Genomic DNA, 24056 nt, shown 5'->3' on the forward strand with positions numbered 1-24056 from the left:
TGTCAGAGCAAATATCAATCAATTTTCTGTAGATCTCCGAGACAGGGTTGAGTCGAGGCACAGATCTGGGGAAGGGTAACAAAACATTTCTGCAGTATTGAAGGTTCCCAAGAATACAATGGCCTCCATCATTTTTAAATGGAAGGAGTTTGGAACTATCAACACTCTTCCTAGAGCTGGCCACCCAGCCAAACTGAGCAATTGGGGGATGAGGGCCTTGGTCAGGGTGGTGACCATGAACCTGATGGTCACTCTGACAGAGCTCCAGAGTTCCTCTATGGAGATGGGAGAACCTTTCAGAAGGACAACCATCTCTGCAGCACTCTACCAATCAGGCCTTTATGGTAGAGTGCCCAGACGGAAGCCACTCTTTAGTAAAAGGCACATGACAGCCGCTTGGAGTTTACCAAAAGTCACCTAAAGGACTCTGACCATGGGAAACAAGATTCTCAGGTGTGATGAAACCAAGCTTGAACTCTTTGGCCTGAATGCCAAGCATCACGTCTGGAGGAAACCAGGCACCATCCCTACGGTGAAGCATGGTGGTGGCAGCATCATGCTGTGGGGATGTTTTTCAGCGGCAGGGACTGGGAGACTAGTCAGGATTGAGGGAAAGATGGACGGAGGAAAGTACAGAGAGATCCTTGATGAAACTTGCTCCAGAGTGCCCAGGCCAACACAATCCAAAAAAATTTGCAAGCATGGAGTTTTTTATTTAACTAGGCAAGTCGGTTAGGAATACATTTATATTTACAATGACGACCTACAGGGGAACAGTGTTTTGTTCAGGGGCTGAACAACAAACGTTTTTATCTTCTCAGCTCTGGGATTTGATCCAGCAACCTTTCGGTTACTGGCTCAACGCCTCAAAATGCAGGCAGTAATGATACAAAATTCGAGAATTGTATTATTATTTTACCTCAAAGATTGTCATAATTACTGGCAGTTTACAGGTAGCCTACCTAGTTGGGACTGGCAACAAAACCGACCGAGATTATTTTATGTTACTCTAACAAAACCACCTACTCAGCACCTACAGTAGGGATATTGCTGCTTCCTCAGCATGCTGTGATAACGCCACCTAAATTGTTTATTTATGTGTTCATGCAGGGCTCATCTGACTCTATGGTTATACACAATTTTAAATAAAAACAGCAGATTTTGTTTGCGCTTTCACTTCTGCGAAGTAGAGGACGCGCCTGCGCATTCCTTCTTCCACGTAGCTGCGCCACAATCTCTGGCTGCGCGTAAAGCCAAAACATAGCTGAAATATTTGCTGTAAAGCTGCGTTCTTGTTGAATATTTTGAGCATGGCCAGATATTTGAGACCTCCAAATACATCGCTTTTCATTAGGAACATTTCCGATGAATCCAGGTGAGTACACATTTTGAACATATCCCCCTAGTCGAGTCAACTAAAGAATTTGACGCCCCGAGCTAGCTAACATTAGCCCAATGCTAATCGGCTAGCCACGCGCTTCGGCCTGACTTGACCTTACCGGGGTAGCTTAGACCCGAGGTGGCTAGACTCAAATCTTAGTCCATAAAAATCAAAAGAAAGCTAATATCATTAGATCAGATTGAAACATACGTTTGTAACTATATCAATCTGGCAATACTTCGAATTAGTTAGTTGCCCTGCCTAATGAGCTAATGTCGTTAGCTTGCTGTAGCTTCCGGTCCACACTTCGGTGGGGAAAAAAACTCCGCTTTTGCTTTATGGAATTCTAATATAAATGGCTTAAACATATGACTGTTAGAATGACATGTTCCCCCTATCTAGGTAACAGCCAGGTATTTTATTTGCAAAAACAACACTACATACACAGGCCTACACATAGTAACACAGTAGGCCAAAGGCAGGCAGACAGATGGCGATACTGAGGTTTAATCTTAACGTCCAAAGGGGAATGCAACGTTATGCAGCCAACTAACTATACACTCATATCCCCCGTGGACCGGTTTGTACTTTAAACATTCTCAATTCAGGCAGAAAAGTCGTCGATAATCGATTTAATAGCGACAGGGCTGAAAATATGCATACTTTAATGAAACGCCATTTCCCACTACCATGCTGATGCTAGTCCCGGATGTTGCGTATCCCGTTCTACCAATCATGTTGCAGCAGTCTGTTTTCCCACAACTGGTATGATAGTTTCAAAATAAATTGTGTTTCCAGAAATCCTTTAATATAATATCATGTACCATATCACCCAGTCATCATCATCACACTATCACCATTTCCTCACCAAGACCATTATACTGTCTCCTCAAATAATGCACAATCCAGTTTATTGTCTGTTTACATATTCAAAATATTTATTTGATTTAACAAATATGGTATGTCAATCTTATCAGATTTATGTATCAGGAAATGGAAGGCGGCACATTTATTTTGTAGAGCCCTTTTTACACCAGGAATTGTCAGTGTTTTACAGATATCCAGCCCAAAACCTATAATGAATACAGGGTGCGAACACTTCAAGACTGTAAGGACAGGTGGTCTTTAATGTTTTAGGCAGTCAAGGGATGTGGTGGTAAGAGGCATGGTAGTCAGAGATCAGTCCAGGGCAAGCCAGCTAGCCTGCAGCATGGGATAGGCAGATCAACCAGGTGTATTGGTGACATGCAGAGCCAGGAATCATCAGGCCAGGGTTTCCTCAGGCATAGTGAGAGAGAAATGGGGTTATTAGTGGCAGCATTCAGATCCATAAAAAAGGGTATATTCATTTACTATTAATTACACTTTTCAGATTGCACAAGTTTATGAACATATCACTTAATAAACCTGTAAACAAAACAGTCATTACACATGAATTAATGTGGGGTAAAAATCTATGTGTTCTACTCTAAATCTCATTTAAACTTGATAATTTCACTTCATAAATGTTTCATCATATTAAAACTGAATATTGTTCTGTAAATGAGTTCATGCTAACAAATCCAATACATGTCATTGAAACTATCAGAACGGTGGGGGAGAGACTGCTGCAAGTCTATTGCCGCACTGGTGCGTCAAGTAACATAATAAAAAGAAATCCATCGATATCCGTCAGTTTAAGTTAGATGTTTTTGTTGTTGTTGCACGAGCTGCATATCAATAGGCGGCCTTCCGCATCTGCGGTGGTAGACAGCCGAGCTACAGTGACGTTTGTCAGACCGTGAGACATCCCGAAAATCGGTCTTCTCACGAAGACGTCTGAACGGTTTGGCTCTGCGGCCCCCACAATTGTCACAGGTCTGAAGTCTGTTTGTCAACTTCTGTTGGTAGCGTTTGGGCTACTAAATGTGACTCCACTGTGGAAAAGGGAGATTCTCACAAACACGTCTCCGTTTTGCTCTACGACCCCCACAAGTGTCACGGGACTCGTCTGAAGGTAACCAGTACTGGTTTAAAAAAAAAAAAAATACATGCAAGTATGGATGTAGTTTTGTACCTACCCAAAAAGGGTTAAACATGGGAAGGGGAATACATATACATACAAACAGTACCAGTCAAAAGCTTGGACACACCTAATCATTCCAGGGTTTTTATTTTCAGTATTTTCTACATTTGTAGAATAATAGTGAAGACATCAAAATCATGAAAATACACACACAGAATCATGTAGTAACCAAAAAAGTGTTAAACAAATCAAAATATATTTTAGATTTGAGATTCTTCAAAGTAGCCACCCTTTGCCGTGATGATAGCTTTGCACACTCTTGGCATTCTCTCAACCAGCTTCACGAGGTAGTTACCTGGAATGCATTTCAATGAACCTACCTTGTTAAAAGTTAATTTGTGGAATGTCTTTCCTTAATGCGTTTTAGCCAATCAGTTGTGTTGTGACAAGGTAGGGGTGGTATACAGAAGATAGCCCTATTTGGTTAAAGACCAAGTCCATATTATGGTAAGAACAGCTTAAACAAGCAAAGAAAAAAGACAATCCATCATTTCTTAAGACATAAAGGTCAGTCAGTCCGGAAAATGTCAAGAACTTTGAAAGTTTCTTCAAGTGCCGTCACAAAAACCATCAAGCGCTATGATGAAACTGGCTCTCATGAGGACCGGCACAGGAAAGGAGGACCCAGAGTTACCTCTGCTGCAGGAAATAAGTTCATTGGCGTTACCAGCCTCAGAAATTTCAGCCCAAATAAATGCTTCACAGAGTTAAACTAACAGGCACATCTCAACAGCAACTGTTCGGAGGAGACTGCATGATTCAGGCCTTCATGGTTGAATTGCTGCAAAGAAACCACTACTAAAGGACACCAATAAGAAGAGACTTTCTTGGGCCAAGAAACACAAGCAATAGACATTAGACTGGTGGAAATCTGTCCTTTGGTCTGAGTCCAAATGTGAGATTTTTGGTTCCAACTGCTGTGTCTTTGTGAGACACAGAGTAGGTGAACAGATGATCTCCGCATGTGTGGTTCCCACCGTAAAGCATGGAGGAGGAGGTGTGATGGTGTGGGAGTGCTTTGCTGGTGACACTGTCTGTGATTTATTTAGAATTCAAGACACACTTAACCAGTATGGCTACCACAGCATTCTGCAGTGATATCCCATCTGGTTTGCGCTTAGTGGGACTATCATTTGTTTTTCAACTGGACAATGATCCAACACACCTCCAGGCTGTGTATAGGCTATTCGACCAAGTAGAAGGGTGATGGAGTGCTGCGTCAGATGACCTGTCCTCCACAATCGCCCGACCTCACCCTAATTGAGTTGGACCGCAGAGTGAAGGAAAATCGGCCTACAAGGGCTCAGCATATGCGGGAACTCCTTCAAGACTGTTGGAAAAGTTTTCCAGGTGAAGCTGGTTGAGAGAATGCCAAGAGTGCAAAGCTGTCATCAAGGCAAAGTGTGGCTACTTTGAAGAATATAAAATATATTTTTATTTAACACTTTTTTTTGGGGGGGGTACTACATGATTCCATATGTGTATTTTCATAATTTTGATGTCTTCACTATTATTCTACAATGTAGGAAATAGTAAAAATAAATAAAAACCCTGGAATGAGTAGGTGTGTCCAAACTATTGACTGGTACTATGTATGTTAATTAAAAAATAAATAAATCCTGAGCTCTCTTATCTCCTAGATATAGCAAAGACATTTTTTGTTGCCATTTATGAATGTGTTATTCAATGCGTTATTCAATGCGTATGTATGTGCAATAGTAGTAAAGGCCAAATTCATTATTTTATCCTAAAATTCACGGGGGATACGAGTGTATAGCTGGCTGCATAATATTCCCATTGGCCGGTAAGCTGAAACGACTAAATATCGCGATCTGCCGGCCTTTGAGCTACTAACACAGGGGATTTGAACCATTCTTGGAACTAAGATACATTTCAGAGTGTGCATGAACTTCAAAAAAGTTTCAATTGTGTTTTTAATGCAAAGAAGTGGTATCTTCATATTGCCCAACAGAAGCCACCGGTCTCAGCGGTCTGTCCGTGGCTCCCATGGTGGTGCCACTTTATTATGGAACTTAAGACTTTTCCTCCAGGTCATTGAAGTGAAATTTCTATCTATTTACGGTATTCAGGCCTGAGGATTTGCGGCGTGAGTTTGGTCGCTATGGGCCTGTAGTAGATGTCTACATTCCACTTGACTTCTATTCACGCCGACCGAGAGGATTTGCATATATTCAATATCCTTTCCCTTCTACAGTGAGAGTTATGAAATCTGTGTTTCTCTTTTGTTTTAATTTTGAATGTGGTGTAAACTTAACATGCTTTCTCAGACAGTGTCTTCAAGCATTGAGTTTTGGTTGTATAATTGATTTGCTGTGACTGTTTCTGTATGTACACGCTGAAGAACTTTTTAATATCTAACTTACATTTCTCTGTTGCCCCAGAAAATGTAAAGGTATCCAGTTGTTGTGGAAAGTCCGGTGTAGAGTAGATCTAAAGACAAGCAGCAAAAGACCGCCAGGATGCAAGAAACAGAGAGAGGGAGAAAGGTTGAAAAAGAAAGAGAATTTAAAGCTTGAAGAGACAAAGGAAAAAGGGGACGGAGTCAAGGCTTGGATATGTCATCAAAAGAAAGAGGCAAAGGGAAGAGGTTAAAGGGCAAAGACGAGCAGGAAACCAAGTTCTTCTGGGAGGCGGTTAAAGAGCTTAAAGATCAAGATGTAAGTCAAAGTCGATCGTGTTTAAGGTAACAAACCTGAATTATTTTGTATCCTCCAAAAAAAAAAAAATGAATCGACAAATATTACAGGAAAAGCAATCAATACATAGCCAATATGCTAAATTTGATTCTTAATTGAACTAAGAAATTATAATTGTACTCTTATCAATATATTTTGCCTTCGACAATATCATTTGAAACTGAAGCAGTATTGGTTACTTGGTAAAAGCCATAAAATTAGCGACACATTATTGAAACATGTTTGCCTCATCTTTAATCTTCAGAAGAACCCAACATGCACTTAACAATATTGTGTTCCAGAATCTACGTTTAGTTTTATACTGTCAGCCAATATGGCTTCCCTTTTGATTAAGTGGCAGAAGATGCATTGTATTACAACAGTTGTGCTGAAAAGAATTTAACCACATAAGACCACAAGGTAAGAACCTTAACAGCTCAGCAAGTTTGAAGATGTGCGCGACGCAGAAGATGCTCTTCACAACCTGGACAGGAAGTGGGTGTGTGGCCGACAGATTGAAATCCAGTTCGCGCAGGGAGATCGAAAGAGTAAGACAGTTACCCCAATTTATTGTTTGCTGAAGTAACTATGTACCATATCGAGCAATTTACTGATGTTACTTTCAGCTGTAAGTTCAAATACATGTATTTTCTACCTGACGTGGTGCAACTGTAGTACTTTATAGTAGAGCTAAAGCACTAGGTACGGTACGTCTGCTACTTGGGTTTTTCTCTTTACCCAAGCACCCTTTTTATTTTGACGTCACAGCACCCAATCAGATGCAAGGGAAAGAGGGGGGATCTTCGCGCAGCTCTTCGCGGCATGATGATCGGGATTATGATCGGGACAGCCGTCGTAGGCGCTCTCGCAGCCGCAGCTACCAAAGACGCAGGTCACGCAGCCCATCCTACGAGCGCCGGCCCAGACGCTCTGAGAGCCCCCGAGAGTAAGGCCCTTTCTAGTGTTTTCCAACTAGCATGCTTCAAATAACTCCATGGGGGGGGGGGTTCAAGCTGCGAAGCTAATACAAAATGTCAGTTCTGCTGAGTACATTCTGCTTGACAATATAGTTTTGTTACCCAGCTCCCGTGGAAGGATGTACGGTGGTAGAGGAAGAAGCAGGAGCCCGGAAAACGACAGGTGGGTCCTTCACAGCTCAACCACTGACAATGATTGCATCCCAAATGGCACCTCTATTCCCTATGTAGTACATTACTTTTGACCAGGACCTATTGGGGTTTTAGTCAAAAGTAGTGCACTATATAGGGAATATGGACCCATTTGGGAGGTACACAAAGCCATGTTCTGGGCACTTTCAATTTATTTATCAATTATTAGTTGGCTGTGATCTTCTGTCACTTTTGCTGTCTTCATCAGTGGAAGCGGGATTCTAATAATCCAATGGTTTGTTCTTTACGCAGGCACAGACCACCCCCACGTGACCACAGACGTCCCCCTCCTGGGCACTCCCCCCACAGCCAGTCCCGCTCCCCTTCTCACTCCAGATCCAGGCCCAGGGCCCAGAGGGAGTCCAGAGGAAAGTCTCGTTCCCACTCCAAATCCCTGAGCCCACAAGATGGCGACTTCCACCAAGCCCCCGGTGGCTATGAACCTCGGGACGAGGCATCGTCCCGTATGCGTTCCCTGTCCCGCTCACGTTCCCGTTCCCTCTCACGGTCCCGCTCTCGCTCCAGGTCCTGGACTGGACGCAAGTCAGGGGGACACTAAACATGTTTGTTGGATCTTTTTGACAGTAGTTGTGTCTTGCTGGATAATTGAATGTTCATGGAACAGTTGTTGGTTGGTTTGTTTGCTAAAATGATATTCCTTAGTTTTTTCCCCCGTTTTTTTCTTTGAGGAAAGACAAACATGGTATCCTTCTGTTTTTAAATCCATCAATCCCAGAAATGTCCTGCCGTTTACACCCTCTGTTTCTAGTCATATCTTATGTAAAAGGGTTGTCTTTCATAAGACCCAGGGCTATAAGTACTGTACAAGCCAAGATCAAGGCCAGGATTGCATCCCATCAGTGGTAGATTTGTGTAATAACACATTACATTTTAAAGGTAATTTCCGATTTGAGTCAACATATGCAGCGTTTACTATGAATGCAGTCTCGGCAAACGAGGAAACATTGCTTTTTTTAAAAAGTTGCATAGCCGAAAAGGGCTGATCAGATTGAATCCTGGCCCTTGTCACTAAAATTATTACCTTGACTATCTAGTCGGGTACATTGGACACCGTTCCACACAGTTGGGATGATTTGTAGTGTAAGTTACGTGGCTTGTATAAGAGCCACTAGCCACAGTTCATTTTCTAGTGCTGTTTTTTTTTTGTGTGTGAAGATTTGTTCAGCGATACAGGCCCATGTTGCAGTCCTGTTTTGATTTAATACATTCTGATAGCCCTAATTTCCATGCCTTCCAGGAATTCTAAATCGTTTCAGTAGTGTCGTCCTGTCAACTGAAGGTTTCTAAGTTTGCTTTAGTCGCTATGGTTTTGACACAGCCTGTTGTATTTTGTATTGTTTTCTGACATAAAAACATGACCTTGATCCTTCTCTCTGTGTTAGTGCTTCATACTCAACGGTTCCTATGGTGGCTTGTACTATTCTATAATCTGTTTCCTTCGACAGCAACTCAAGAAGTGTAGTCTTCCTTCCTTCTAAATATCAGTTATACTCCACTGTATATGCAACTGTATCTTGAGTAATAAATGTGTAAAAATTAATGGTAGCTATCTAGTTTGGGTGGCATTCTATCAGACATTGTTTGCTTGCGTTTTTGCATGTGGGGATGTTTTAGAATTCAATACAGTGTGCAATCACCAGTCTTACTGAGACATCAACTAAAAGCAGAGGATATCTGTACCTAGCAATATATTTCATTCAGTAGTATCACTATACACAAAATACCTTGAATTCTAATACCATACACATGATTTGTGAGGAAATTATTTTAATCTTGATAAAGGTCACACAAGCTTAATTCAAAAATCTATATCAATAGGTTGAATGGATAAAATGAGAAAGAATAGGATTTGAATTTGGTATGAACCATAAACTTTAAACTGAGCTGAACAGTTGGAACAACAGCAAAGTAACCAAAACATCAAAAGAATATATATCAATCAAATATTCCACTCAATAGCTTACATGTTCCATTTGATTCCAATTTTAACTTGTAAGTTTTGGTACCTAAAATACTACATTTCGCAATGGAATGTGTAAGGTAACCATATCAACTCTGGGTGTTAAGTCATAACGCTAATTTTAACATTCTCAGCTTTTGGATTTAAAGATACTCGATACGACTTACATTTAGTCCTGCATTTTTTTCCAATACAAAAGAAAATATATTTTCATCCTGTCTGTGCATAGTTTTCCCAGATCATTGCTCATACTTTTCATGATCACGATTGCTGTGTATGAAAGGCCCAAGAAGGGGGTGCACAGAATGCATTGTTTCCACAGAAATTGATGACAGTTCTCAAGAAATAACAATTAAATTGGTGAAAATATTACATAATACACTCTGGTACAGACAGCAACAAAAACAGTTGAAACTAAGTAGTAGAATACCACTTTACAGCAAAATAGTTCCTCCAACTTTGAGATCAGATGCTTGATATGTGCATTATTCCATTACTTCATAGAACAACAAGCAGTAACAATATAGCCTGGGTGTCGGTCTGTTTCTGCTCCCTTGTCAACTAATGCCAAACAATGGAGTAGGCAAGAGCACAAACTGATACGGGACCAGGTTAGTAACAATGAGGCAGGGCAACCAAGAGGGACTGCAGACTTGATACAACAAGGCTGCTGCTTCCTTCTACTGCTCTGACATGCTGCTTCTTTCTACTGCTCTGACTGCTGCTTCATTCTGCTGCTTCATTCTACTGCTCTGACTGCTGCTTCATTCTACTGCTCTGCATGCTGCTTCATTCTACTGCTCTAACTGCTGCTTCATAAACACTGCTGTTTCTTAAAGGATGCTGCTTCCTTCTACTGCTCTGACTGCTGCTTCCTTCTACTGCTCTGACTGCCGCTTCATTCTACTGCTTTGACTGCTGCTTCCTTCTACTGCTCTTACTGCTGCTTCATTCTACTGCTCTGGCTGCTGCTTCATTCTGCTGCCCTGACTGCTGCTTCATTCTACTGCTCTGATGCTGCTTCCTTCTACTGCTCTGACTGCTGCTTCATTCTACTGCTCTGATTGCTGCTTCATTCTGCTGCTTCATTCTGCTGCCCTGCCTGCTGCTTCCTTCTACTGCTCTGATGCTGCTTCCTTCTACTGCTCTGACTGCTGCTTCCTTCTACTGCCCTGACTCCCCAAAAACACAAGTATAACTGAGCCTGCTGTGCTGTACACACGTTTTACTATAACCATGAAGGGGGGGGGGGGGGTCCAGATAACAGTACTCCTAATCTTTGTTCTACAGTATGTCCAATTTTGCTCAGTTTTCATCAACTTCTAAGCAAATGATGTGGTGTTTATACAGCATTGATATATGAAAGGTTGTACTGTATGTGTCACACCCACTTGTTCTACAATTCATCAATGTAGTTATATTGGCAATTGACCAGATTATTCAAATGAGATATACTTTGAGACATCTTGCCAACAAAGCTATCCAGTTTTCTTCCAATGTGCTCAGTTGTTACCCCTAAAGCCAACTCCTCCTTTGGTCGTCTCTCCTTCCAGTTCTCAGCTGCCAATGACTGGAACGAACTACAAAAATCTCTAAAACTGGAAACACTTATCTCCCTCACTAGCTTTAAGCACCAGCTGTCAGAGCAGCTCACAGATCTCTGCACCTGTACATAGCCCATCTTTAATTGAGCCCAAACTACTACCTTTTCCCCTACTGTATTTATTTATTTTATTTATTTTGCTCCTTTGCACCATATTATTTATATTTTAACTTTTAACTTTCTTCAAACTACAAATCTACCATTCCAGTGTTTTTCTTGCCATACTTTATTTACTTTGCCACCATGGCATTTTTTTTGCCTTTACCTCCATTATCTCACATCATTTGCTCACATTGTATATAGTCTTATTTTTTCTACTGCATCATTGATTGTATGTTGTTTTACTCCATGTGTAACTCTGTGTTTTTGTATGTTGTCGAACTGCTTTGCTTTATCTTGGCCAGGTCGCAATTGTAAATGAGAACTTGTTCTCAACTTGCCTACCTGGTTAAATAAAGGTGAAATAAAAAAAATAAAAAAAAGTTGTGAGTCAACTGATTGTAATCTCTCATGGTGAATTTCAATAAAAATGTCAAATAACCAGATTTTCACAGGTTGCTGTGAAAATTACAAACATTGGTTTAACTTCCCACAAGCTCCTACTCCTGACAATCAAAGAGGAGAAAACCTTCATCTGACTGGGTCGTATTCACTAGGAACCAAACAGAAGCAAAGGGGCAGAAACGGAGAGGGACTACCTGAACTTACTAAGAAATAAGAAGATTGTTTCCATGTGTTTAGGTCAGATACAACAACACCATCATCACAGTTCTGGTTATATGGGAGAAAATGACTATTGTTCTTGGTCTCTGCTGGTGTCTTCTACCTGAGGCTTCTGCATAGTACAGAGAGATCTCTCTTTCTTCTTCTTGCGAACAATTGACATGATTATTTAAATGAGATATACTTTGAGACATCTTGCCAACAAAGCTATCCAGTTTTCTTCCAATGTGCTCAGTTGTGAATCAACTGATTGTAATGTTCTTGCGAGCAGAATCAGGATGAATCTCAGTAACTGTTCCACTGTTCCTTGATGCTGCATGTCCATGGTGGTCATGGACTGGTACCTTGCCCCTGCTCTGCTGCGTGTTGACATGGTCCTCCTACCATGCTGACTTTACTTTGTCACCTGGTAAAAGATTTAAAATGTAAATAAAAACATGCTTGGATACAAACGCATCACTGACTAACTAACCAGTTCAGAGATGTTAAAGATACTAGCCTATGGCTCTGAACCAAGTAGAGAGTGACCCTCTGTTATGACACATGCCATTGCTTTGTTCTGTACTGATGTTATTATGGTGTTTGTGTTTTTCTGTGTTGAACATCAGTCAACCTCCGCAAACACTAGCCTACTTTGTACCTGGAAAGTGAATCAATGAGAGGCTGAAGTTAATAATAGCAAGTCAATCATTTCATGATGAACTAACGTTAGTGCAGTTTATTGACTTTAGCTATGCGACCCAGACCAATGATTTCCAGACCGATGGTTATTTGTCACTAGTTGCTATAGCCATAAAGGCAAAATTGACTATGGTAAAAATTCATGAGCATTTTTTGGTCATCATTTTAGGTTAGGCATAAGGTTAGTAGTGTGTTTAAGGTTTCGGTCAAGGTTAAAATGTGTATTTTAAGAAGATACATTTTAGAAATACACGGGATTTAGCGATGAATTATGACTTTGTGGCTGTGGTAACTAGTGAGGAAAAAGTGACGACCCAGACTAACGCAGAGGATGAAGAGAGGCCCATCTCAGCGGAAAATCTGTCTCTCTCCAGCAGGTGGCGTTTTTTCCTTGTTTCGCCTACCAAGCAAGGAGTTTTTGTATGGTGGTCAATGAGAATGTCGAATTTGATCAACGAAAAATGTAGGGCTTATTTGATAAGTTTTTGTATTTGTATTTAATAGGGATCCCCATTAGCTGCTGCCTGCCGCAGCTACTTTTCCTGGGGTCCAAACACATTAAGGCATAAAACAATCCAGTTTACACATTACACATGAAACAAAATATAAAACAGCACATATAACATTAGTATACCACTACATATCTACAATACAACATTTATAATACCACCATACAACAATATTACAATGTACGTGTATGTAGAGTGCGTGTACTAGCGTTTGTGTGCATCACAGTTTCCCGCTCTTCCATAAAGTGTATTTTTATTTAAAAACACAAGATTGGACTGCTGTCATCGGTTACCTGATGTGGAATAGAGTTCCATGTAGTCATGGCTCTATGTAGTACTGTGCGCCTCCCATAATCTGTTCTGGCCTTGGGGACTGTGAAGAGACCTCTGGTGGTATGTCTTGTGGGGGTATGCATGGGTGTCTGAGCTGTGTGCTAGTAGTTTAAACAGACATTTCGGTGCATGCAGGTTGTCAACACTTCTTACAAAAACAAGTAGTGATTAAGTCAATCTCTCCTCCACTGAGCCATGAGAGATTGACATGGATATTACTAGACTGCTTTGTGGACAACGACTCCCATTGTTAGGGCGGAGAGACATGTATCTTGTCAGTGTATCCATAATCTTTGGGTAACATTAGCTAATGCTAGCATAGCTCATATAAATGTTATTAAAACCTGTTAAGGATAGGGGGCAGTATTTTCACGTTCGGATGAAAAACGTGCCCAAATTAAACTGCCTCCTACTCAGACTCAGAAGGTAGGATATGCATATTATTAGTAGATTTGGATAGAAAACACTCTGAAGATTCTAAAACTGTTTGAATGATGTCTGTGAGTATAACAGAACTCATATGGCAGGCAAAAACCTGAGAAAAATCCAACCAGGAAGTGGGAAATCTGAGAATTGTAGTACTTCTTTTGAATCCCTATCGAAACTACAGTGTCTGTGGGGTCACGTTGCACTTCCTAAGGCTTCCATTGGCTGTCAACAGCCTTTAGAAAGTTGTTTCATCCTTTTCCTGTTACTGGGCAGAGAATAGTAGCTCAGTCAATGAGTGGACTGCCTATGGACAAAGGGCTTGGTTATGCGCGAGCCCGCGAGCACGCCGTTCTTTCTTTTCCTTCTGGAATGAATACGCTATTGTCCGGTTGGAATATTATCGCATTTTTACGTTAAAAATACCCTAAAGATTGACTGTAAACAACGTTTGACATGTTTCTACGAACGGTAATGGAACATTTTGACTTTTTGTGTCTCGATTTACGCTCGCGCATTATGCCTTTGGATAGTGATCTGAACGCACGAACAAAACGGAGGTATTTGGACATAAATATGGAGTATTTCGAACAAAACAAACATTTCTTGTGGAAGTAGGAGTCCTGGGAGTGCATTCCACCGAAGATCAGCAAAGGTAAGGAATGATTTATAACACTAATTCAGAGTTTTGTTGATGCCAGAACTTGGCAGGTAGCTGTATAGCTTGCATTGATGGTTGAGCTATGTACTCAGAATATTGAACAATGTGCTTTCTCCGTTATTTTGAAATCTGACGCAGCGGTTGCATCAAGGAGTAGTGTATCTACAATTCTTTAAATAATTGTTATATATTTTGCCAACGTTTATGATGAGTATTTCTGTAAATTAATGTGATCATTCACCCAAAGTTTTGGTGGGAATACATTTTCTGAACATCACGCGCCAATGTAAAATGCTGTTTTTGGATATAAATATGAACTTGATCGAACAAAACATACATGTATTGTGTAACATGATGTCCTATGAGTGTCATCTGATGAAGATCGTAAAAGGTTAGTGCTTCATTTTAGCTGTATTTTGGGTTTTTGTGACATCTCCTTGCTTGGAAAATGGCTGTGTGGTTATTGTTTGTCTATGTACTGTCCTAACATAATCTAATGTTTTGCTTTCGCTGTAAAGCCTTTTTGAAATCGGACAATGTGGTGTATCTTTAAAATGGTGTAAAATAGTCGTATGTTTGAGAAATTTAAATTATTAGCGGAACGTCCGTCCTCAACAGGTTTTTAAATTACTAATTAGCATTAGCTAGCTAGCTACATGGCTTTGGTAGAACACTAGGAGCGGGCAGCTAAATTAGCAAGCTACATCGCCTATTATTACCTAGGTAACGTTGAACTAAGCATTTCGGTTGTTAAAAGAAAACAAGTTTAATTTTATAAAGTAAAGATATTACTTAAATCGGTCAGCTAGCTAGCTGTGTTAACTAAAAAGGAAGCAAAATTCCCCTTCCCTCTTCCCTCCGTCTGAACTCCGTCCAGTAAGTGGCGGTAAAGGCAATTCAAGGTGTGACATCCGCCTTAAAAACTAACGTTAGACGGAAGAAGACGCCATTTGAACGTTGTTGTTTAGCAAGCAAGTGATTTAACAGACACCGACAATAAATTACAACACGAGAAAGCGCAAGACGGACAGCCAAATCTTCATTTACTCGTTACTATTAGCAACTATCTTACATTTTGACCGACCCCCTCTCCCCCATTAAAAACCCGTTGTTTTCTGAACTAAGTTATCTACCATGGCGTGCGCAGCTACTTTGAAGCGTTCAATGGAGTTTGAGGCCCTTCACAGCCCTCAATCTCCAAAACGGCGAAGGTGTAGCAATCTGCCAGGGACTCCGGTCGCCCCGTCTCCAAAGCGATGCAACCAGCTGTCTGCTACAGGTGACAGTACGATGTCACCCCAATCAACTTGTGGAGGACAACACAGGCTCACCCCAGGTTAGTCTGTTGTCCTAATTGAGCTGGATGGATGACCATTGTAGCCAGCGTCTATAATAAAAGAGGCTATCTAATAATAATTAGCCTGTTTTTTAAAGGCTGTAGCTAGTAGGCCTATATTGAAACAAGACAAGATCATTATGATGTAAAAGGCATACAAATATAATATGTAGTTATTAGGAAACGCCACCCACTAGTCTCAACTCACATGTTTGCCAGAATGAACCCAGCCCTGATTGTAACATGTTTATCCTAGCTAACTTTAGCTAGCTATGTAAGTTAGTTTCTAGTTGATGACAACACCTAGGTAGGAAACAGTTGTGGGTGTGAAAAGTACCCAGTGGTCATACTTGAGTAAAAGTAACGATCTCTTTAAATAGAAAATGACTCAAGTAAAAGTGAAAGTCACCTTGTAAAATTTCTACTTGAGTATATGCCTAAAAATGTTTTTTACATATCAAAAATCGAATCAAATTGTATTTTGTCACATGCGCCTAATACAACAGGTGTAGGTAGACCTTACCGTGAAATGCTTACTACAAGCCCTTAACCAACAATGCAGTTTAAGAAATATTTACCAAAAAAAAGTACCACTAACAATGAGGTTAGGGTAAGAGTCAATGTGCGGGGGTACAGGTTAGTCAAGGTAATTTGTACATGTAGGTAGGGGGTAAAGTAACTACGCATGGATAATCAACAGGGAGTAGCAGCAGTGTAAAAACAAAGGGGGTGTCAATGCAAATTGTCCTGGTGGCCTTTTGATTAATTGTTAACAGACACTGCCTAGTAGATACAGTTGAAGTTTACATACACCTTAGCCAAATACATTGAAACTCAGTTTTTCACAATCCCTGACATTTAATCCTAGTAAAAATTCCCTGTTTTAGGTCAGTTAGGATCACCACTTTATTTTAAGACTGTGAAACATTAGAATTATAGGAGAGAGAATGATTTATTTCAGCTTTTATTTCTTTCATCACATTCCCAGTGGGTCAGAAGTTTACATACACTCAATTAGTATTTGGTAGCATTGCCTTTAAATTGTTTAACTTGAGTCAAACGTTTCGGGTAGCCTTCCACAAGCTTCCCACAATAAGTTGGGTGAATTTTGGCCCATTTCTCCTGACAGCTGGTGTAACTGAGTCAGGTTTGTTGGTCTCCTTGGTCGCACACACTTTTTCAGTTTTGCCCACAAATTTTCTATGGGATTGAGGTCAGGGCTTTGTGATGTAAACTCCAATACCTTGACTTTGTTGTCCTTAAGCCATTTTTCCACAACTTTGGAAGTATGCTTGAGGTCATTGTCCATTTGGAAGACCCATTTGTGACCAAGCTTTAACTTCCTGACTGATGTCTTGAGATGTTGCTTCAATATATCCACATAATTTCCCTCCCTCATGATGCCATCTATTTTGTGAAGTGCACCAGTCCCTCCTGCAGCAAAGCACCCCCACAACATGATGCTGCCACCCCCGTGCTTCATGGTTGGGATGGTATTCTTCGGCTTGCAAGCCTCCCCCTTTTTCCTCCAAACATAATGATGGTCATTATGGCCAAACAGTTCTATTTTTGTTTCATCAGACCGGAGGACATTTCTCCAAAAAGTACGATCTTTGTCCCCATGTGGAGTTGCAAACCGTAGTCTGGCTTTTTTATGGTGATTTTGGAGCAGTGGCTCCTTCCTTGCTGAGCGGCCTTTCAGGTTATGTCGATATAGTACTTGTTTTACTGTGGATATAGATACTTTTGTACCTGTTTCCTCCAGCATCTTAACAAGGTCCTTTGCTGTTGTTCTGGGATTGATTTGCACTTTTCGCACCAAAGTATGTTCCTCTCTAGGAGACAGAACGCATCTCCTTCCTGAGTGGCATGACGGCTGCGTGGTCCCATGGTGTTTATACTTGCGTACTATTGTTTGTACAGATGAACGTGGTACCTAAAGGCGTTTGGAAATTGCTCCCCAGGATGAACCAGACTTGTGTAGGTCTACAATTTTTTCTGAGGTCTTGGCTGATTTCTTTTGATTTTCCCATGATGTCAAGCAAAGAGGCACTGAGTTTGAAGGTAGGCCTTGAAATACATCAACAAATACACTTCCAATTGACTCAAATGATGTCATTTAGCCTATCAGAAGCTTCTAAAGCCATGACATAATTTTCTGGAATTTTCCAAGCTGTTTAAAGGCACAGTCAACTTAGTGTATGTAAACTTCTGACCCACTGGAATTGTGACACAGTGAATTATAAGTGAAATAATCTGTCTGTAAACAATTGTTGGAACAATTGTTGTTATGCACAAAGTAGATGTCCTAACCGACTAGCCAACACTATAGTTAGTTAATAAGAAATTTGTGGAGTGGTTGAAAAACGAGTTTTAGTGACTCCAACCTAAGTGTATGTAAACTTCCGACTTCAACTGTAGGTCCTGGATGGCAGGGAGCTTGGCCCCAGTGATGTACTGGGCCGTACGCGCTACCTTCTGTAGCGCCTTACGGTCAGATGCCGAGCAGTTGCCATACCAGGCGGTGATGCAACCTGTCAGGATGCTCTCATTGCTGGGCTGTGTAACTTTTTCAGGATCTGGGGTCCTAGGCCAAATACCTACATGTTTAAAACGGACCACCATAGTCCCTGTGCCCAAGAAAGCAAAGGTAACCTGCCTAAATGACTACTGCCCCGTAGCACTCACGTCTGTAGCCATGAAGTGCTTTGAAAGGCTGGTCATGGCTCACATCAACACCATCATCCCAGAAACCCTAGACCCACTCCAATTTATATACCGCCCAAACAGATCCACAGAGGATGCAATCTCTATTGCACTCTTCACTGCCCTTTCCCACCTGGACAAAAGGAACACCTATGTGAGAATGCTATTCATTGACTACAGTTCAGCGTTAAACACCATAGTACCCTCAAAGCTCATCACTAAGCTAAGGACCCTGGGACTTAACAACTCCCTCTGCAACTGGATCCTGGACTTCTGATGGGCCGCCCCCAGGTGGTAAGGGTAGGTAATAACACATCCGCCACGCAGATCCTCAACACAGAGGCCCCTCAGGGGTGCGTGCTCAGTCTCCTCCTGTACTCCCTATTCACTTATGACTCCTCGGCCAGGCATATCTCCAACACCATCATTAAATTTGCAGATGACAACAGTGGTAGGCCTGATCACCAACAACGATACATTCTATAGGGAGGAGGTCTGAGACCTGGCTGTGTGGTGCCAGGACAACCACCTCTCTCTCAATGTGATCAAGATAGAGGAGATGACTGGACTACAGGAAAAAGAGGACTGAGCTCACTCCCATTCTCATCGATGAAGCTAGTGGAGTAGGTTGAAAGCTTCAAGTTCCTTGGTGTCCACATCACCAACAATCTAACATGGTCAAAGCACACCAAGACAGTCGTTAAAACCTATTTCCCCCTCAAGAGACTGAAAATATTTGGCATGGGTCCTCAGATCCTCAAAAGGTTCTACAGCTGCACCATCGAGAGCATCCTGACTGGTTGCATCACTGCCTGGTATGGCAACTGCTCGGCCTCCGACCGCAAGGCACTACAGAGGGTAGTACGAACGGTCCAGTTTTTTTGTCCTCACTATTATTGTACAATGTAGAACATAGTACAAATAAAGAAAAACCCAGAAATGAGTAGGTGTGTCAACTTTTGACTGGTACTGTACATATATGGTCACTGTAGGGACGATGACGACATCGTCAATGCACTTATTGATGAAGCCGGTGACTGAGGTGGTGTACTCCTCAATGCCATTGGATGAATCCCGGAACATATTCCAATCTGTGCTAGCTAAACAGTACTACCTCATCTGGCCACTTCCGTATTGAGCGAATCACTGGTGTTTTCTGCTTTAGTTTTAGCTTGTAAGCAGAAAATACAGAAGTACTTCACACCACTGCTAGGAAGTCATTTATACATCCATCCACCTACCAAATTGAAAATATGATGGGTTGATTAGGTGCATGCATGTGTGACCATGTTTTATCACACAACCAAGAGACATGTGGGAGGCCTGAGTTGTTGGAATGAGGAAACACTCATTCCAGGATACGCCAATCATGTTAAGATGACGTTTGCTGTTTCTCATCTCCACAGAGCAGATTGTCCAGAATCTTAGGCAAGAATACAGCCGCTATCAGAGGAGGCGGCAGCTTGAGGGGGCCTTCAACCAGAGCCAGTCCCAGAGTCTAAGTGATGGTCCAGGCCAAAGCCCTGGCTTCATGGCACCAAGCGCCCAACCAGGTGTGTTTTCATGCACTCCCACCAAGCTGAAGGAGATGCTGTCAGCATCTGATGGCAAATAAATGATTGTAAGGATGAATAACATACACACTGTGCTGTCTCTCTCTGTAGGGATGAATAACACACACACTGTGCTGTCTCTGTAGGGATGAATAACACACACACTGTGCTGTCTCTCTCTGTAGGGATGAATAACACACACACTGTGCTGTCTCACTGTAGGGATGAATAACACACACTGTGCTGTCTCACTGTAGGGATGAATAACACACACTGTGCTGTCTCACTGTAGGGATGAATAACACACACTGTGCTGTCTCACTGTAGGGATGAATAACATACACACTGTGCTGTCTCTCACTGTAGGGATGAATAACATACACACTGTGCTGTCTCTCACTGTAGGGATGAATAACACACACACTGTGCTGTCTCTCACTGTAGGGATGAATAACACACACACTGTGCTGTCTCTCACTGTAGGGATGAATAACACACACACTGTGCTGTCTCTCACTGTAGGGATGAATAACACACACACTGTGCTGTCTCTCACTGTAGGGATGAATAACACACACACTGTGCTGTCTCTCACTGTAGGGATGAATAACACACACACTGTGCTGTCTCTCACTGTAGGGATGAATAACACACACTGTGCTGTCTCTCACTGTAGGGATGAATAACACACAATGTGTTGTCTCTCTCTGTAGGGATGAATAACACACACTGTGCTGTCTCTCTAGGGATGAATAACACACACTGTGCTGTCTCTCTAGGGATGAATAACATACACACTGTGCTGTCTCTCACTGTAGGGATGAATAACACACACACTGTGCTGTCTCTCACTGTAGGGATGAATAACACACACACTGTGCTGTCTCTCACTGTAGGGATGAATAACACACACACTGTGCTGTCTCTCACTGTAGGGATGAATAACACACACTGTGCTGTCTCTCACTGTAGGGATGAATAACACACACTGTGCTGTCTCTCACTGTAGGGATGAATAACACACACACTGTGCTGTCTCTCACTGTAGGGATGAATAACACACACACTGTGCTGTCTCTCTGTAGGGATGAATAACACACACTGTGCTGTCTCTCTAGGGATGAATAACACACACACACTGTGCTGTCTCTCTAGGGATGAATAACACACACACTGTGCTGTCTCTCACTGTAGGGATGAATAACACACACTGTGCTGTCTCACTGTAGGGATGAATAACATACACACTGTGTTGTCTCTCACTGTAGGGATGAATAACACACACACTGCTGTCTCACTGTAGGGATGAATAACACACACACTGTGCTGTCTCACAGTAGGGATGAATAACACACACACTGTGCTGTCTCTCACTGTAGGGATGAATAACACACACACTGTGCTGTCTCTCACTGTAGGGATGAATAACACACACACTGTGCTGTCTCTCACTGTGGGGATGAATAACACACACACTGTGCTGTCTCTGTAGGGATGAATAACACACACACTGTGCTGTCTCTGTAGGGATGAATAACACACACACTGCTGTCTCTCACTGTAGGGATGAATAACACACACACTGTGCTGTCTCTCTGTAGGGATGAATAACACACACACTGTGCTCTCTCTCTGTAGGGATGAATAACACACACTGTGCTGTCTGTAGGGATGAATAACACACACTGTGCTGTCTGTAGGGATGAATAACACACACTGTGCTGTCTCTCACTGTAGGGATGAATAACACACACACTGTAGGGATGAATAACACACACACTGTGCTGTCTCTCACTGTAGGGATGAATAACATACACTGTGCTGTCTTGTTTTTGGTGTGGGGAATAAGAGCCACAAGAGTTAATTTCTTAAGAAAAGAGGACTCACGATTACCTGCTTCTGCATGTGTTTATTCTAGATGTTTCAACATCCTGACCTAGTAAGGTGGTAATTTTTAACCATCCAAAGGGCACCCTATTCCTGATGTAGTGCCCAGGTCAAAAGTAGTCCACAATAAAAGGAATAGGGTGCCATTTGGGATTTTGCATGTGCAGTTGTCGGGCCAAAGATCATTCCTTGTCATGTTATGGTTTCTCCAGGGTCTTCTGTGAAGAGGGACCAGCCCTGTTTCACACTGCACCAGGTTGGCTCTCTGTGTGAACGGATTCTCAAGGACCACGACGAGAACATCCGTGAAGAGTATGAGCAAATCCTAAACACTAAACTGGCAGGTATACTGAGTGACTTCCTCTTTACAGATATGAGCCAGGATTCATGAAGCATCTGAGTAGGAGTGCTGATCTAGGATCAGTTTCACCTTTTAGACCATAATTAATCAGATTACATAAGGGGCAGGGGGGGACCTGAATCCAGATCGGCTCTCCTACTCTTAAAGGCTTTAGGAATACGGGCCCAGATTGACATCTCATGGTCAGACAGCTCAGTTTAATACTTTTGATTCCATAGATAATTTGATGTTTTTGGTTCCTTCCCAGAACAATATGAATCGTTTGTGAAGTTCACACATGACCAGATCATGAGACAATATGGCGCCAGACCCTCCAGCTGTGAGTTCCAACGTTATCCTAACACGCTAACTTTTATCCTCATGTTTCTGCAGGGCCTGTTTTTAATCAACATTTTCTTATTTTTCAGATGTCTCATGAACTATCTTAAATAGGAAGTTACCTGCTCTCACGTCTAGACTGCTGCACGCCTGTCTCCATGTTTTTCTTCACTACTTCAGTGCTATGATTTTCTTTGACTTTTAACACTCAATGTTCTGAGTTGTACTTGTGGGTGTGCTCTTTTTGGGAGATGGATGGTTGACTTTCCTTTTTCAGTGCTGTAGAAAGCTGGGCTGATGTGACTTCTATTTAACCTCCCAAACTCACTGCTGCAGCATGAATCCTCACTTTTCACCAACCATACTTGAAAATGTGGTTCTCTTTTTAATTTTTAGAAATTAAAGTTATTTGCCATTTTGTGCTTTATCTAAACTGTATTTGATGTTATACAGGAGTACTTCAGTGTACTACAGACAGTCAATTGTAGTTTTGCTTTTCTTGAACCATATTTTTTGTACATGGCTGATTCCCTTGTCTTGTATATTTCAATTGATCTACCCTTTCCAGAAACTGATGTCAACCCCATGAGAATCTGTTTGGAATTTGCAGGGTTCTTGTTCAGACATTTTACCTGATTATGCTGCAATTGAGATTCCAGCAAAGCATGTGTCGTTATACTAAGCTCTTTATAAAATATGCAGGCTATTACTCCCAAGAATACCATGAATGGAAGGGCTCATTTGTTGACTGGTTAAAATAATTTTTACAGGGATAGACTATGGTTGAGGCTTTGTTTCATTTGAGAATGAAATGTGGGAAACTGCACTATCCTCTCTTGGTTTGGAATAAAACACCCCTCAAGAAAAAAGATTGCGGTCAGAGTAAAGTATAACTGCAGTTATTCTGAAATTACTGTGTCCAAAATACCCACAGTTGACTGCAGTTTCAAAACGGCAGTTCTTTAAAAAAAAAAATTGTAAGGGGGCTGTATAGACTTGATTCTGTTATCTATAATACTTGGGCCCTTGAGAGATTTGTAAGGGAACCACACTCATTGTAGTGGCCTTCTCAAAGTTTTGAATCTGTAGCTGGTCCCCTGTACTCTCTTTTTTTGTATATTCATTTTATTGAATGTTCTGCATATGATTTATAAACTCTTAATGTACTACTTGATGTCCCTATTAAATGAGTAGTTTTGGGGTATTACTTAGACGATCCTATAATACTGGTGTGTTATGTAAAGCCTGTGATTAGGACCGGAGGGGTTATGTAGTCCTTCTACATCGTGCTACTGAATACAGTGAATGTATGTCTTTAACGGATGGCTTTGGGTTGAAACAACACTGATTTTCATCATTCAAGCATGAGCTAATGTTCATCTATACAAGCTATATACATAGGGTGCAAGCTTACCATTAGGAAGTGCCATTAAATGCATCATGAGATATGATCATTTCTTTAGACAGACAAAGACTTGATTCTCTAATTGTGTGGTTGTGGATTGAGTTCTACAAGATCTTACTATGAACTTTTAATCAAAAATACCCAATCCATTTTTTTTTTATTGTCCTATATGTAACAATGTGTTCTTTTGAGCTCAGTTTTGCTGTACACAATTATAACACAATTATGTTGAATAAAGCCTTGATTTGAAGGGAATCATTTT

The 24056-nt window shown here is 41.4% G+C and overlaps 2 protein-coding genes across 2 annotated transcripts; both read left to right on the forward strand.

The window, feature by feature from the left end:
* Nucleotides 1–1182: 1182 nt before the first annotated feature.
* LOC115174080 (serine/arginine-rich splicing factor 10) lies at nucleotides 1183–8869 on the forward strand. Its single transcript, XM_029732740.1, has 6 exons — nucleotides 1183–1375; nucleotides 5537–5641; nucleotides 6587–6690; nucleotides 6911–7088; nucleotides 7226–7282; nucleotides 7564–8869. Exons 1-6 carry the CDS (start codon nucleotides 1311–1313, stop codon nucleotides 7868–7870), a joined length of 816 nt encoding a protein of 271 aa, XP_029588600.1. The 5' UTR covers nucleotides 1183–1310; the 3' UTR covers nucleotides 7871–8869.
* A 6278-nt stretch (nucleotides 8870–15147) lies between these two features.
* On the forward strand, nucleotides 15148–24056 carry LOC115174081 (uncharacterized protein C1orf108 homolog A). The gene is made up of 5 exons (XM_029732741.1): nucleotides 15148–15564; nucleotides 19677–19823; nucleotides 21923–22054; nucleotides 22319–22390; nucleotides 22479–24056. The coding sequence occupies exons 1-5, from the start codon at nucleotides 15363–15365 to the stop codon at nucleotides 22487–22489; spliced, it is 564 nt and encodes a 187-aa protein (XP_029588601.1). The 5' UTR covers nucleotides 15148–15362; the 3' UTR covers nucleotides 22490–24056.

This window comes from Salmo trutta, chromosome 34, assembly GCF_901001165.1.
Source record: "Salmo trutta chromosome 34, fSalTru1.1, whole genome shotgun sequence".
Lineage (NCBI taxonomy): Eukaryota > Metazoa > Chordata > Actinopteri > Salmoniformes > Salmonidae > Salmo > Salmo trutta.

Excerpts from the sequence above, each read along its gene's own strand:
- LOC115174080 (XM_029732740.1), top strand. The coding sequence starts at position 1,311 with ATGGCCAGATATTTGAGACCTCCAAATACATCGCTTTTCATTAGGAAC. Across the intron at positions 6,691-6,910 it reads CGCGCAGGGAGATCGAAAGA|CACCCAATCAGATGCAAGGG; the intron begins GTAAGACAGTTA and ends TTGACGTCACAG. Across the intron at positions 7,283-7,563 it reads AGGAGCCCGGAAAACGACAG|GCACAGACCACCCCCACGTG; the intron begins GTGGGTCCTTCA and ends TTCTTTACGCAG.
- LOC115174081 (XM_029732741.1), top strand. The coding sequence starts at position 15,363 with ATGGCGTGCGCAGCTACTTTGAAGCGTTCAATGGAGTTTGAGGCCCTT. Across the intron at positions 15,565-19,676 it reads ACAACACAGGCTCACCCCAG|AGCAGATTGTCCAGAATCTT; the intron begins GTTAGTCTGTTG and ends TCATCTCCACAG. Across the intron at positions 19,824-21,922 it reads GGCACCAAGCGCCCAACCAG|GGTCTTCTGTGAAGAGGGAC; the intron begins GTGTGTTTTCAT and ends TGGTTTCTCCAG.